This window comes from Symphalangus syndactylus, chromosome 18 (assembly GCF_028878055.3).
Source record: "Symphalangus syndactylus isolate Jambi chromosome 18, NHGRI_mSymSyn1-v2.1_pri, whole genome shotgun sequence".
In the NCBI taxonomy this organism is placed as follows: domain Eukaryota; kingdom Metazoa; phylum Chordata; class Mammalia; order Primates; family Hylobatidae; genus Symphalangus; species Symphalangus syndactylus.
In genome coordinates this window covers 42,517,081-42,530,281 of record NC_072440.2, presented here as the reverse complement: position 1 = coordinate 42,530,281, position 13,201 = coordinate 42,517,081, and the positions used below count along the sequence as shown (strand labels likewise).

The 13,201-nt window shown below is 42.5% G+C and overlaps 1 protein-coding gene across 21 annotated transcripts in view; it reads left to right on the top strand.

Annotated features, from left to right (window-relative positions):
- Positions 1 to 13,201, top strand: part of GPBP1 (GC-rich promoter binding protein 1) — a 91,086-nt gene that overhangs the window by 44,213 nt on the left and 33,672 nt on the right. The window contains exon 4 of one of the 21 annotated variants that reach the window (XM_055251489.2): positions 4,254 to 4,274. The exons of the other annotated variants lie outside the window; for them this stretch is intronic. Within the exon in view, the coding sequence (XP_055107464.1) occupies positions 4,254 to 4,274 (21 nt within the window). The remainder of the gene's footprint in view (positions 1 to 4,253; positions 4,275 to 13,201) is intronic. 21 annotated transcript variants of the gene reach the window in all.

Genomic DNA, 13,201 nt, shown 5'->3' with positions numbered 1-13,201 from the left:
CATCTCTACTAAAAATACAAAATTAGCCCAGTGTGGTGGCGCATACCTTAATCCCAGCTACTTGGGAGGCTGAGGCTGGAGAATCGCTTGAACTGGGAGGGTGGAGGCTGTGGTGAGCCGAGATCGTGCCATTGCACTCCAGCCTGGGCAAGAAGAGTGAAACACTGTCTCGAAACAAACAAAAAACACACAAAAAAACAACTACAAGTGGTCAAAGATCTACCTGTAACTGTCTAGATATTTGCCTCTAAATAATGAGACAACGGGAATGCAAAGAGCCAGTATAATTAAGAATATAACCATTTTCAGAAAAAGCACGTTGATTCTCTTGGGCCAGATGTGGTAGCTCACACCTATAATCCCAGCACCATGGGAGGCTGAGGCTGGAGAATCTCTTGAGGCCAGGAGTTTGAGAGCAGCCTGGGCAACATGGTGAAACCCTGCCTCTCTACAAAAGTAAATTAAATAAATGAAAATTTTCACAGATTAAGAGTTTATTTAAAAATATCTCATAAATACTAGTTAATTTCACTTGTGAAATTTTTTATAGTAATTTATACTTTTGGTTCAGGCAAGCTGTGTTCATTTTGATGGAAAGTAATTCCTATAGGTGTTTTGGCTTTTCTAGACTATAAGACCTGTGTAAAAGAAAAAAAAAAACAAAAAACCCCACTTTTTCCCCTCTACTCTCAACACGGAACACTTCTGTAACCACATAATTTGGATTCTCCCCCTCAAAGCAGTTCTCCAGCAGACACTACCTGGGTATCCTATAATTCATTTCAGTTCTGACACTGTCTGCTTGGATTAGGGTCAGATCCCACAGGTTGAATGTTCAGTCCCACAAGACTGCCTTCACTTCAGAGGCCAATAGCCAGTCCCAGTCACCAGTACTCCTCACTGGTTACAAGCCAGGATTTCTGCAACCACCCCCATCAGGTCTGAACAATTGGCTGGGATGGCTCAAAGAATTCAGGGAAACACATTTGCTGATTTTATTATAAAGGATACAGGTGAACAGATTGATAATGGTGAGGTATTAGGTGAGGGGAGGTGTGTGGTGTGTGGAGCTTCCATGCCCTGTCTGGGTGTACTACCCTTCCAGCACTTTCATGTGTTCAGCAGTTGGTCTATGGGTGGGGCTGAAAGTTCATACCCTCTAATCACTTGATTTTTCCTGTTACTGGCCCTATGCTGAGACTCTTGGGGGCCCCAGTCTAAGTGACCATTAACATAAACTTGAGTTGTCACAGGGACTTGATAACTTGATTTCACCCCAAGTGATCCGCCTGCCTCTACCTCCCAGTGTGCTGGGATAACAGGCGTGAGCCACCACCCTCGACCTGGAATCAATTTTATAATTTGGAATTTTGTTCTCCCATAAGGACTTACCAGGTCCTAATAAATTTTGGCCATATGTGCTGAAAAAGATACACTGAAGTTATAAAATTCTCCTCTAGAATATAATTTTAGGGTTTGAAGATGGATCTTAGTGATCATCTAAACCTTATACAGATTTTGGAAGGTTAACTGAATTGTTTCCACATAGCTGATTAGTGTGAGCCTAGATTAGAACCCAGGATGCATCTGCTATTCTGTGACCTTTCCATAGGACTCATTTTGGAATTCTGTAAAATGAGTACAAATTCATAGACTGTAAAAAAGGGACTTGAGGCTGGGCATGGTGACTCACGCCTGTAATCCCAGCACTTTAGGAGGCCAAGGCTGGTGGACCACCTGAGGTCAGGAGTTTGAGACCAGCCTGGCCAACATGGTGAAACCCTGTCTCTACTAAGAATACAAAAATTAGCCGGGTGTGGTGGCACATGCCTGTAGTCCCAGCTACTCGGGAGGCTGAGGCAGGAGAATCGCTTGAACCCGGGAGGCAGAGGTTGCAGTGAGCCCAGATCCCACCACTGAACTCCAGCCTGGGTGACAGAGCGAGACTCTGTCTCAAAACAAAACAAAAAAAACCAAAAAAACCCCAAAAAAACCACACACACACACACACACACAGAAAAATAATTAAAATTTTTTTTAAAAAAAAGGTACTTGAAATTGTTGGGGAATGGAGACCTCTATTGATTAAGCCACTGAAATCAATTCTTGTTACTGACTGCCACCTTCTCGTTCGTGTGTGGGTCCCTGGAATTCCCCCCAACCCAGCTGTTCTTATTTGTCTTTTAAGTCAGCATTTTCCCCAGTCCTCCCTGGATGCATGTGGGTTTCCTGCTTTCCTCTTTGTTTCCTTTTCCTCTTTTGTCATTTCTCTGAATGTGAGACTTCTTGTAATTTTTAAGCGATTTCATAGCTAACATAAAGCACAGTAATAAAAATTAGCATCTGGGCTGGGTGCGGTGGCTCATGCCTGTAATCCCAGCACTTTGAGAGGCCGAAGCAGGGGGATCACCTGAGGTTGGGAGTTCGAGACCAGCTGGACCAACATGGAAAAACCCTGTCTCTACTAAAAATACAAAATTAGCTGGGCTTGGTGGCGTGTGCCTGTAATCCTAGCTACTCCGGAGGCTGAGGCAGGAGAATCGCTTGAACCCAGGAGGCAGAGGTTGTAGTGAGCTGAGATCGTGCCATTGCACTTCAGCCTGGGCAACAAGAGTGAGACCCCGTCTCAAAAAAAAAAAATCTGGAAAGATACACAAAACATTAAAAAAAGCTTGTAAGTACTTCTTGTCTTTATTTAAATGTTAACTTGAAGTTAAGATTGGTAATTTAAAAAATTAAAAAAAATAAAGACAGGGTTTCACTATCTTGCCCAGGCTGGTCTTGAACTACTGAGCTCAGGAGATGCTTCTGCCTCGGCCTCACAAAGTGTGATTACAGATGTGAGCCGTTGAGCCCGGCTGATAATTGTTAACGAGCATTGAAATTCTTAATGCTTTTTGGACCTGACTTGATTAATTTGTATAGGCCCTCATAATGATGATGATTTTACTCTTAGAATTTGGAACGCCAGTTGTAAATTCTGAATTCTTCTAATTAAAAATTAGCTTTAGAAAATAGTTGACAATTTAAACTTTTTTTTTTTTTTTTTCTTTTTCTTTTTTGAGACGGAGTCTCGCTCTGTCGCCCAGGCTGGAGTGCAGTGGCGCAGTCTCGGCTCACTGCAAGCTCCGCCTCCCGGGTTCACGCCATTCTCCTGCCTCAGCCTCTCCGAGTAGCTGGGACTACAGGTGCCCGCCACCGCGCCCGGCTAATTTTTTTGTATTTTTAGTAGAGACGGGGTTTCACCGTGGTCTCGATCTCCTGACCTCGTGATCCGCCCGCCTCGGCCTCCCAAAGTGCTGGGATTACAAGCGTGAGCCACCGCGCCCTTTTTTTTTTTTTTTTTTTTTTTTGAGATGGAGTCTCGCTCTGTCGCCCAAGCTGGAATGCAGTGGTGTGATCTCTGCTCACTGCAACCTCTGCCTCCCAGGTTCAAACAATTCTCCTGCCTCAGCTTCCTAAGTAGTTGGGATTACAGGTTCCTGCCATCACACCCAGCTGATTTTTGTATTTTTAGTAGAGATGGGGTTTCATCATATTGTCCAGGCTGGTCTCAAACTCCTGACCTCAGGTGATCAACCTGACTCAGCCTCCCAAAGTGCTGGGATTACAGGCACGAGCCACTGCACCCCACCCAATTTAAACTCTTAACTAGCAGTATTTGAGATTTGTTTTTTTGCCCAAAGTGGTTTTGACAAACACAATACTTTCTAGTGATACTTTTATTATACCTTTTCTGTCTTATTCTTTCTCAGAATCATTTATGAATTCTATTTGTAATTAACCTCTTGTTTTCTGCCATAGACTTTTGTTTACCCACATTATTTCTCTTTTTAATATTGTTCTGAGTAATTGGAACAGACATTAATTAGTATTGCATTCTCTAAATTAAATGGCAGTATTTATTTTTTGTTTGAAAAGATGACATAAAGATTTGAATTAAGGGTAAAAATGTTTCCAGAACTGTATGGCAGTAGTTTTGAGATGTGTAGAACTTTAGCCCCATCATGTGGTAAAAATTTAAACTGCATGTGGCTGAGTATAAATCTCTTATTTAGGGCAGTGACTTTTAAACTGTTGATTGTGACCTGTAGTGAGAAGGATATTTTACAGTCTTTTCATTTTCATGTAGATATAACAAACAAATTTCATATACCTATGGTGCACTAATGTTTTGTGATTTTCTGGGTTTTTTTTTTTTTTATTCCATTAAAAAAATGCCAATTGTGACTGATCTTATCATTTATTAATAGGTCCTGACCAGCAGTTTGAAAGTATTACTGAAAGAATATTGAACAGATATTGAAAAATTTAGATAACTAGCAAATTCCGTTTGTTATGTTAGGAAGGATGACAAAATAATCCCTGTAAACAGGATGCTGTATCTTCATAATTTTTTGATGAAAGATTTTGGGGGCGTGGTATTAAAAGGGTAGATGAATGGTATGAAATAGAAAGTTGGAGATTTTTTTTCTCTTTAAACAAAATAAAAAGTGTTGTGGTGGAACTTTACTATGATGAATACATTTTCCTATTTTTATTCAATAATCTGTAGTTTTCTCTATAGTGTATAATAGTAGCATTTTTTGATTCTTTTATGGCAGTGTTAAAAAGATTAGCATTACTGTACCAAAACTTTGCTTTGACAATGTAAGCAATGTCAGCTTGTGATGAAAATGTAGGCTATTTATACTTTTAGGCTAAAAGGTTCAGAAAATTCAGTCAAACTGCTAGTCGAGTTCATTGAAACTTTTAGTTTGATTTTTGCTCTTTTGAAGGTACATAGCCAGATTTCATTGAAACTTCTATGGAGAAGGTTTACTGTGTAGATTTTTTGGTTTATTGTTTATTTAGGTATTCTGGGCTTTAGAGAAAATTTTAAATGAAACTTTTTTTTTCAATTTTAGTTTTGTTTTCTTGTTTTTTTTTGTTTGTTTGTTTGTAAGATACAGGGTCTCACTATGTTACCCAGGCTGGTCTTGAAATCAGTGCCGGGATTATAGGCTTGAGACACTGTACCTGGCCTTAAAACTATTTTTAAAAACAGTCCATAAAGAAAGGTAGTGTAAGAGGGAATGGATGGAGATGGTCTCTGCCTTACTTGTTGTAATAAAACACTTTATATAAAGGTAACAAAAATCTTAAGATGGTAGACACTCTTATCTCCCCCTGCCCCACCATTTACAGATGAGGGAACTCAGGTTGAGAGATTAATTTGCTGAGACATACTAGAGCTGGAATAGGAAGCCATATGTATCAGACTTCAAAATTCATCAGTTTAATAACTTTCTTTTCTTGATTTTTTAGGATAGTAGACTAGGTTTCAGAAGTGAAATGCTAAGATACTTTTATGCATACACCAGAGTATATTTTATCGCAGTTTGGAGAAACAGATGAAATAACTGTTTTTTTCCCTTTTTTTCAAGGATACCATCTCTAGTATCTTTCTTTTTTTTTTTTTTTGAGACGGAGTCTCGCTGTGTTGCCCAGGCTGGAGTGCAGTGGCACCATCTGGGCTCACTCCAAGCTCTGCCCCCCAGGTTCACGCCATTCTCCTGCCTCAGCCTTCCGAGTAGCTGGGACTACAGGCACCCACCACCACGCCTGGCTAATTTTTTGTATTTTTAGTAGAGACTGGGTTTCACCGTGTTAGCCAGGATGGTCTCGATCTCCTGACCTTGTGATCCGCCCACCTTGACCTCCCAAAGTGCTGGGATTACAGGCGTGAGCCACCGCGCTCGGCCCATCTCTAGAGTCTTTCTATAGTCAGTCATAGGAGATTTGTCTCTTTTTAGTGGCTGTATAAACTTTTGTTGAGTGGATCTACGTGGATTATGTAATTAATTACCTATTAATGGACTAGACTGTAGAAATACCTGAGCATTTCTTGCGTATAATGGTAAGGTAAATTTCTAGCAGTAGAATTGCTGAATCAGAAGGTTTGTACATTTTGGTAGATAATGCCTAACTGCTCTCCAAAATGTTTGCATCTACTTATAATCCCATTACAGTTTCATGGGGAGGAGGGCCGCTTTTCAGTCTCGGTGACACTGGATGTTTTCATTTTTACGTTTTTGTGAAATTAGATGAAAAGATGATATTTCGTTTTGATTTGCACCACTTGATGATGGAGCATATTTTTGTGTTAGAAATTTTTTCTCATAATTGCTTATGTAGTCTATTTCTTAGTGATTTATAGCTCCTTTCATATTGGGTTATGTTTGACTATATTTTTAATTTAAAATTTTTTTTCATATGGTGCCCCAGAACTGAGCAGATGCCATTTATATTGCAAATGTTTTTCTACAGCTTGTTTGATATTTAAAAAATTTCCTTAAGTTTTTTTTCCCCCTTAGAGACAGGGTCTCACTGTGTTACCCAGGCTGGTCTTGAACTCCTGGCCTCGGCTTCCCAAGTAGCTGGGACTACACGCGTGTGCCACCACGCCCAGCTAATTTTTTGTATTTTTAGTAGAGACAGGTTTCACTGTGTTAGGATGGTCTTGATCTCCTGACCCCGTGATCCTCCCGCCTCAGCCTCCCGAAGTGCTGGCATTACAGGTATGAGCCCCTGTGCCCGGCCTCTGTAACTATTTTCTTTATACTCTTGCCAGAAGTTTCTCAGATTAGCTCCAATTCTTGGTGCTATCAATGGTACCTTACCATGGTTGAAACTTGATTTCAAGAATACCTTGCAGGATCAATATTCAATATAATCAATGGGCATTCCATGCTCTCTACCATCCACAGACATCTGGTACTGTGAAGTACTAGAAGAGCCTCCTCAAAATTCAGCTCAAAACAAGTTAAAACTCTACTTCCTTACCTCCTCGCACCTCCGTAAGGCTGTTTGGTCAGTGAATGCAGCATAACTAAAGAAATCTCTTCATAGTCACTTCTGGGTATAATTGGTGTAAAAGAAATGAGAAATTGTGAGAATGTAGACATTTTAATTATGTATATATATATTTTAAAATTTTATATATATGTATTTATATTGTTTATTTATGTATTTTTGAGACGGAGTCTTGCTCTTTCGCCCAGGCTGGAGTGCAGTGGCGTTATCTCGGCTCACTGCAAGCTCTGCCTCCCGGGTTCATGCCGTTCTCCTGCCTCAGCCTCCTGAGTAGCTGGGACTACAGGCGCCCACCATCGCGCCTGGCTAATTTTTTGTATTTTTAGTAGAGACGGGGTTTCACCATGTTAGCCAGGATGGTCTCGATCTCCTGACCTCAAGATCCATCCACCTTGGCCTACCAAAGGGCTGGGATTACAGGCATGAGCCACCGCGCCCGGCCTTAAATTATATTTTTAATTAAAATTTTTTCTAGAGACAGGGTCTCAGACTATGGCCCAGGCTGGAGTACAGTGGTGTGATCATAGCTTGGTGCAACCTGGAACTCCTGGGCACAAGTGATCCTCTTCTTTTTTTTTTTTTGAGACGAAGTCTCTCTGTGTCTCCCAGGCTGGAGTGCAGTGGCACAATCTCAGCTCACTGCAACCTTTGCCTCCCAGGTTCAAGCATTTCTCCTTTTCCATCCTTCAGAGTAGCTGGGACTACAGGCAGATGCCACCACGCCCAGCTAATTTTTGTATTTTTAGTAGAGACGGGGTTTCACCATATTGGTCAGGCTGGTCTCGAACTCCTGACATCAGGCAATCCACCTGCCTCAGCCTCCGAGAGTGCTGGGATTACAGACGTGAGCCACTGTGCCTGTCCTCAAATGATCTTCTCTAGTCAGCCTTCCAAGTAGCTGGGACTACAGGTGTGCACCACCATGCCCAGCTAATTTTTTTGTAGAGATGGGGTCTTGCTATGTTGCCAAGGCTAGTCTTGAACTCCTGGCCTCCCAAAGCACTGGGATTATAGGCGTGAGCCACTGTACCCAGTTTGTAGTTTTAAAATTCAGGATTGTGACCTGACCATCCCTGGACATGATGTTGCTTTCCTCTAAGAGTAATTAAAGTCCAGGCCATAACCCCAGGGTGATAGCTTGGCCAAAATGGAATCTAAGTAATTCTAACTTACTAGATTCTCTTGGGTTGACATCCTAGATCATGAAGACAATGACCATTTGCTTGAGTGAACTGCTCACCTACTCTCCCCCTACAGTATCCATTGAGAACCAAGGTAGGGGACACAACGGATCACTGCAAATTACATAAAAATGCCCCCATCTCATTCACATCTTACCCCCCCAGATGAAAAGTCTAGGTTCAAGTAGGAGATTTTCTTATTTTCTTAAGTGAAGTCACAGCTCTTGTACTTTAAAGACTGACATATAGCCAGCACAGTAAAATATGAGTGAGAAATACAATAAGACTAAAAAGGAAGATAGAAAACTGGTATTATTTGGCCGGACACGGTAACTCACGCCTGTAATCCCAGCACTTTGGGAGGCCGAGGTGGGCGAATCATGAGGTCAGGAGATCGAGACCATCCTGGCTAACATGGTGAAACCCCGTCTCTACTAAAAATACAAAATATTAGCCAAGCGTGGTGGTGGGCGCCTGTAGTCCCAGTTACTCGGGAGGCTGAGGCAGGAGAATGGCATGAACCCAGGAGGCGGAGCTTGCAGTGAGCCGAGATCGTGCCACTGCACTCCACCCTGGGAGTCAGCGAGACTCCTTCTCAAAAAAAAAAAAAAAAAAAAAAAAAAACCTGGTATTATTTGTGAACAATTAACTGTCCATATTAAAAAACACTCCGACAGATTCTACAAAGTAAGAATTAAGATTGCTAGACACAAGACTAACCAATTTCATGGCTGTGGAGGGAGAGCAGACCACCCCAACACTTGAGAAACACATTACCCCATGAGGTACAGAAAGGTGAACAATTAATGCCCTCTCTGTACCGTTGAACCAGCATCACTGCCTGAGTCAAACAGCAGCTGGAGGAGATGACACTGACACACTGCGAGATTTGTCACCTCTGTCCACATGCTTTGAACTTGGAAAAATTGATGTGGACATGGGCAGTCAGCTATCCTGCTACTCCTGATGCCATCAATGGCAGCTCCTAAATCTGCATTTGAACACTCAGATCCATACAACCTTGTTACATTATGATTAATAACAATTCGTATGCTTATCCAGATACCTGAAAGTTACTACATGTGTAGCAACTGAGGCTCCAGTTACTTTGAGACACTGTTCATGTTTCTGAATTAAGCTATTAACAGTAATCCAAATCAAGTTTAATAACAGATCTTGGAGTGACCTGTGTCCCTTGGGGTGGTTGGTTTTTATTTGAGAGAATGAGATATAGGAGATCTCTCTACTGACAATGAGGGGTAACTTTTGGCCCATTTGTTGCCCCTGTAATTGTTAATGAATGACACCAACAGTCAGGTCGGTTTAAATTCCTGTTAATGAACTGTAATGGATAATCATGGCCTTAGACCATATCCTGGCAAAATTACTTTTTGGTGGTCACCAACCTCCACCAGCGTTCCTCCTTCCAGGGTTTATTCAGTTGGCTGGGTCCTGACCTCACTTGAGATGTTGATAATAGACTTAAATGCTGTATAAGACCAATTAAATGAATTTGGTTCTAGTCTCTGTCAGGAAAATTAATATGAGTTACTGACAGTGGAATAATAATGGGAAAATTCAAATTCAGCCAAGAATGTATAGGGCTGATGGGTAGATCATTGAGAGAGGCAATTCATCTTGGGCTCTGAGCATTTTTGCTGTTTTTTTTTTTTTGAGATTGAGTCTTGCTCTGTCACTCAGGCTGGAGTGCAGTGGCATGATCTCAGCTCACTGCAGCCTCCGCCTCCTGGGTTCAGGCAATTCTCATACTTCGGTTTCCCAAGTCACTGGGATTACAGGTGTGTGCCACCACGCCTGGCTAATTTTTGTATTTTTTTTTTTGAGACAGAGTTTCGCTCTGTTGCCCAGGCTAGAGTGCAGTGGTGTGATCTCTGCTCACTGCAAGCTCTGCCTCCTGGGTTCATGCCATTCTCCTGCCTCAGTCTCCCGAGTAGCTGGGACTGCAGGTGCCTGCCACCGCGCCCAGCTAATTTTTTGTATTTTTAGTAGAGACGAGGTTTCACCGTGTTAGCCAGGATGATCTCAATCTCCTGACCTCGTGATCCTCCCTCCTCGGCCTCCCAAAGTGCTGGGATTACAGGCGTGAGCCACCGTGCCTGGCCTGTATTCTTTTGAAATTATTTTTTAACTTTTGGAGATGGGAGTCTCACTCTGTTGCTCAAGGCCGGAGTGCAGTGGTGCAATCTTGGCTCACCGCAACCTTGGCTCACCGCAACCTCCACCACCCAGGTTCAAACCTCCACCTCCCAGGTTCAAGCAGTTCTCCTACCTCAGCCTCCCGAATAGCTGAGATTACAGGCACCCACCACCATACCCGGCTAATTTTTGTACTTTTAGTGAATTTAGTGTATTTAGTGAGCTGTTTGACCATTTTGGCCAGGCTGGTCTTGAACTCCTGACCTCAGGTGATCTGCCCACCTCACCCTCCCAGAGTACTGGGATTATAGGCGTGAGCCACCATACCTGGCCTAATTTTTGTATTTTTTGTAGAGATGGAGTTTCACTATATTGACCAGGCTAGTCTCAAGCTCCTGACCTCAAGTGATCCACCTGCCTCGGCCTCCCAAATTGCAGGGATTATGGTCATGAGCCACTGCATCCAGCCCCCTGCACGTTCTTGCTTGTATGCCAAGAATGCAAAATCTTGACTACACTTTGCATGGGCCATTTCTTGGTTGTTTGCAGTAAGCAACATTGAGGGACAAAGAACAAGCTCTTTATAAATGTGGTTGATTTGCCAAACTCAGTGCAAGGGCAGCATCCACCTGGGCCCCTCCCTGTCAAGCCCCAAAGGTCTTAGGGGGTTATACAGAACCAGTGCCAACATCACGCTTATGCTGCTTGCTGTGCCATGAGTAATAAAGTCTTTGTCTCATGTCTTTTGCCAGCATCCATGAAACAGTATCCAGGCTAGCTTGTTAGCTTGCACAGATAATAAAATCCCAGACTGTTGAAAGACTCTGACATATAGACAGCATAGTAAAATATGAGTAAGAAATACAGGTAACAGGACTAAAGGGCAAGATAGAAAACTGGTATTATTTATGAACAGTAACTGTCCATATAAAAAAATCCCAACAGACATGCTACAAGTAAGAATTAAGGTTACCAGAAATAAAGTTGCTAGATAAAAGACTAATATAAGATAGAATTGTAAGTGCAACAAAGACTTAAGGCTTTAAAAAATATTTAAAATAGTAACAAGCACTTACTCTGTTTAGTTACTTCTTTATATGTTTAAATACTTGATTAAAACCACCTATATAGTCTTTTTAGAATATCAAAGCTAGCTGGGCGTGGTGGCTTACGCCTGTAATCTCGGCACTTTGAGAGCCCAAGGTGGGCAGATCACAAGGTCAGGAGTTCGAGACCAGCCTGGCCAATATGGTGAAACCCCATCTCTACTGAAAATACAAAAATTAGCCAGATGTGGTGGTGGGCACCTGTAGTCCCAGCTACTTGGGAGGCTGAGGCAGTAGAATCACTTGAACCTGGGAGGCGGAGGTTGCAGTGAGCTGAGATTGCACCATTGCACTCCAGCCTGGGTGACAGAGCGAGACTTCATCTCAAAAAAAAAAAAAAAAAAAAAAAAAGTCTATATCTGTATCTGTATCTCAAAGCTGGGCGCAGTGGTGCATGCCTATAGTCCCGGCTACTCAGGAGGCTGAGGCAGGAGCCTCACTTGAGGCCAGGAGTTCGAGTCTGGCTTGGGCAACATAGATCTGTCTCTAAGGGGGAAAAAGATCCCCTCCGTTATTTTACTCAGATTTCAGCGGGGAAAATTTTTTTAAGGAAATTTAAAAAAATAAGCTTAGAAAAATATTTGCAGTATAAATGGCATCTGCTCAGTTCTGGGGCATAATATAAAAAAATTTTAAAATACTATAAGGTGCTAGAATAAATCTATTGAAATACATGCAAGACTGAAAAAACTAACCGTAAAGACTTTAAAGATGACAAATATAAGTACAGATATACATGTGCATTTCTCTCCCTACTGAGAGAAGTAAGTAAGCATATATGTATGTGTATGTTTTCTAACCCAGTAATGAATAATTGTCTGGGCTGGGTGCAGTGGCTCACGCCTATAATCCCAGCACTTTGGGAGGCCAAGGCAGGTGGATCACTTGAAGTCAGGAGTTGAAGACCAGCCTGGCCAATAATGATCAAACCCCGTTTCTACTAAAAATATAAAAATTAACCAGGCGTGGTGGTGGGTGCCTGTAATCCCAGCTGCTCACGGGGCTGAGGCAGGAGAATCGCTGGAACCCAGGAGGTGAAGGTTGCAGTGAGCTAAGATCGTGCCACTGCACCCCAGCCTGGGCGACAGAACGAGACTCCATCTCAAAAAAAAAAAGAGTTGTCTGTCTTCTCAACCCTTAACTGTCATTATATATTGGCCAATGGGCAAGAGGTGCCAACTTTGTTCTAATCTTGCATTTTGATTACAAGAGAACCTGGCTATGTTTTCATGTGATTTGTGGCTCTTCTAATTTTTGAGAACTGGCTTTTTACTCATGTTTTCCCCATTGGGTTGTCCTTATTTGTATTGATTTATAGAGCTCTGTTTTCCTTTCCTTTCCCCTTTCCTTTTCCTTTTTCCTTTTTCTTTCTCTTTCCTTTTCTTTTTTTGACAGAGTCTTACTCTGTCTCGTCCAGGCTGGAGTACAGTTGTGTCATCTTGGCACACTGCAACTGCAACCTCTGCCTCCCGGGTTCTAACAATTCTCCTGTCTCAGCCTCCCGAGTAGCTGGAACTACAGGCATGTGCCACCACACATGGCTAATTTTGTATTTTTTGTAGAGATGGAGTTTCACTGTGTTGGCCAGGCTGGTCTGGTCTCGAACTCCTGACCTCAGGTGATCTGCCCACCTCGGTACCCCAAAGTGCTGGGATTACAGGCGTGAGCCACCATGCCTGGCCTTTTTCAAACATTTTTTGATCATTTTCATGCATTTTCGTTTTAGATTACTGAGACCACTTGTTAAAATTCTCCCTTCCCGTCCCATCCCTTCCCGTCCCATTGCGTCGCGTCCCGTCCCGTCCCTTCTCATGTGCAATGGCGTGATCTCGGTTCACTGCAACCTCCGCCTCCTGGGTTCAAGTGATTCTCTTCCCTCAGCCTCCCAAGTAGCTGAGATTA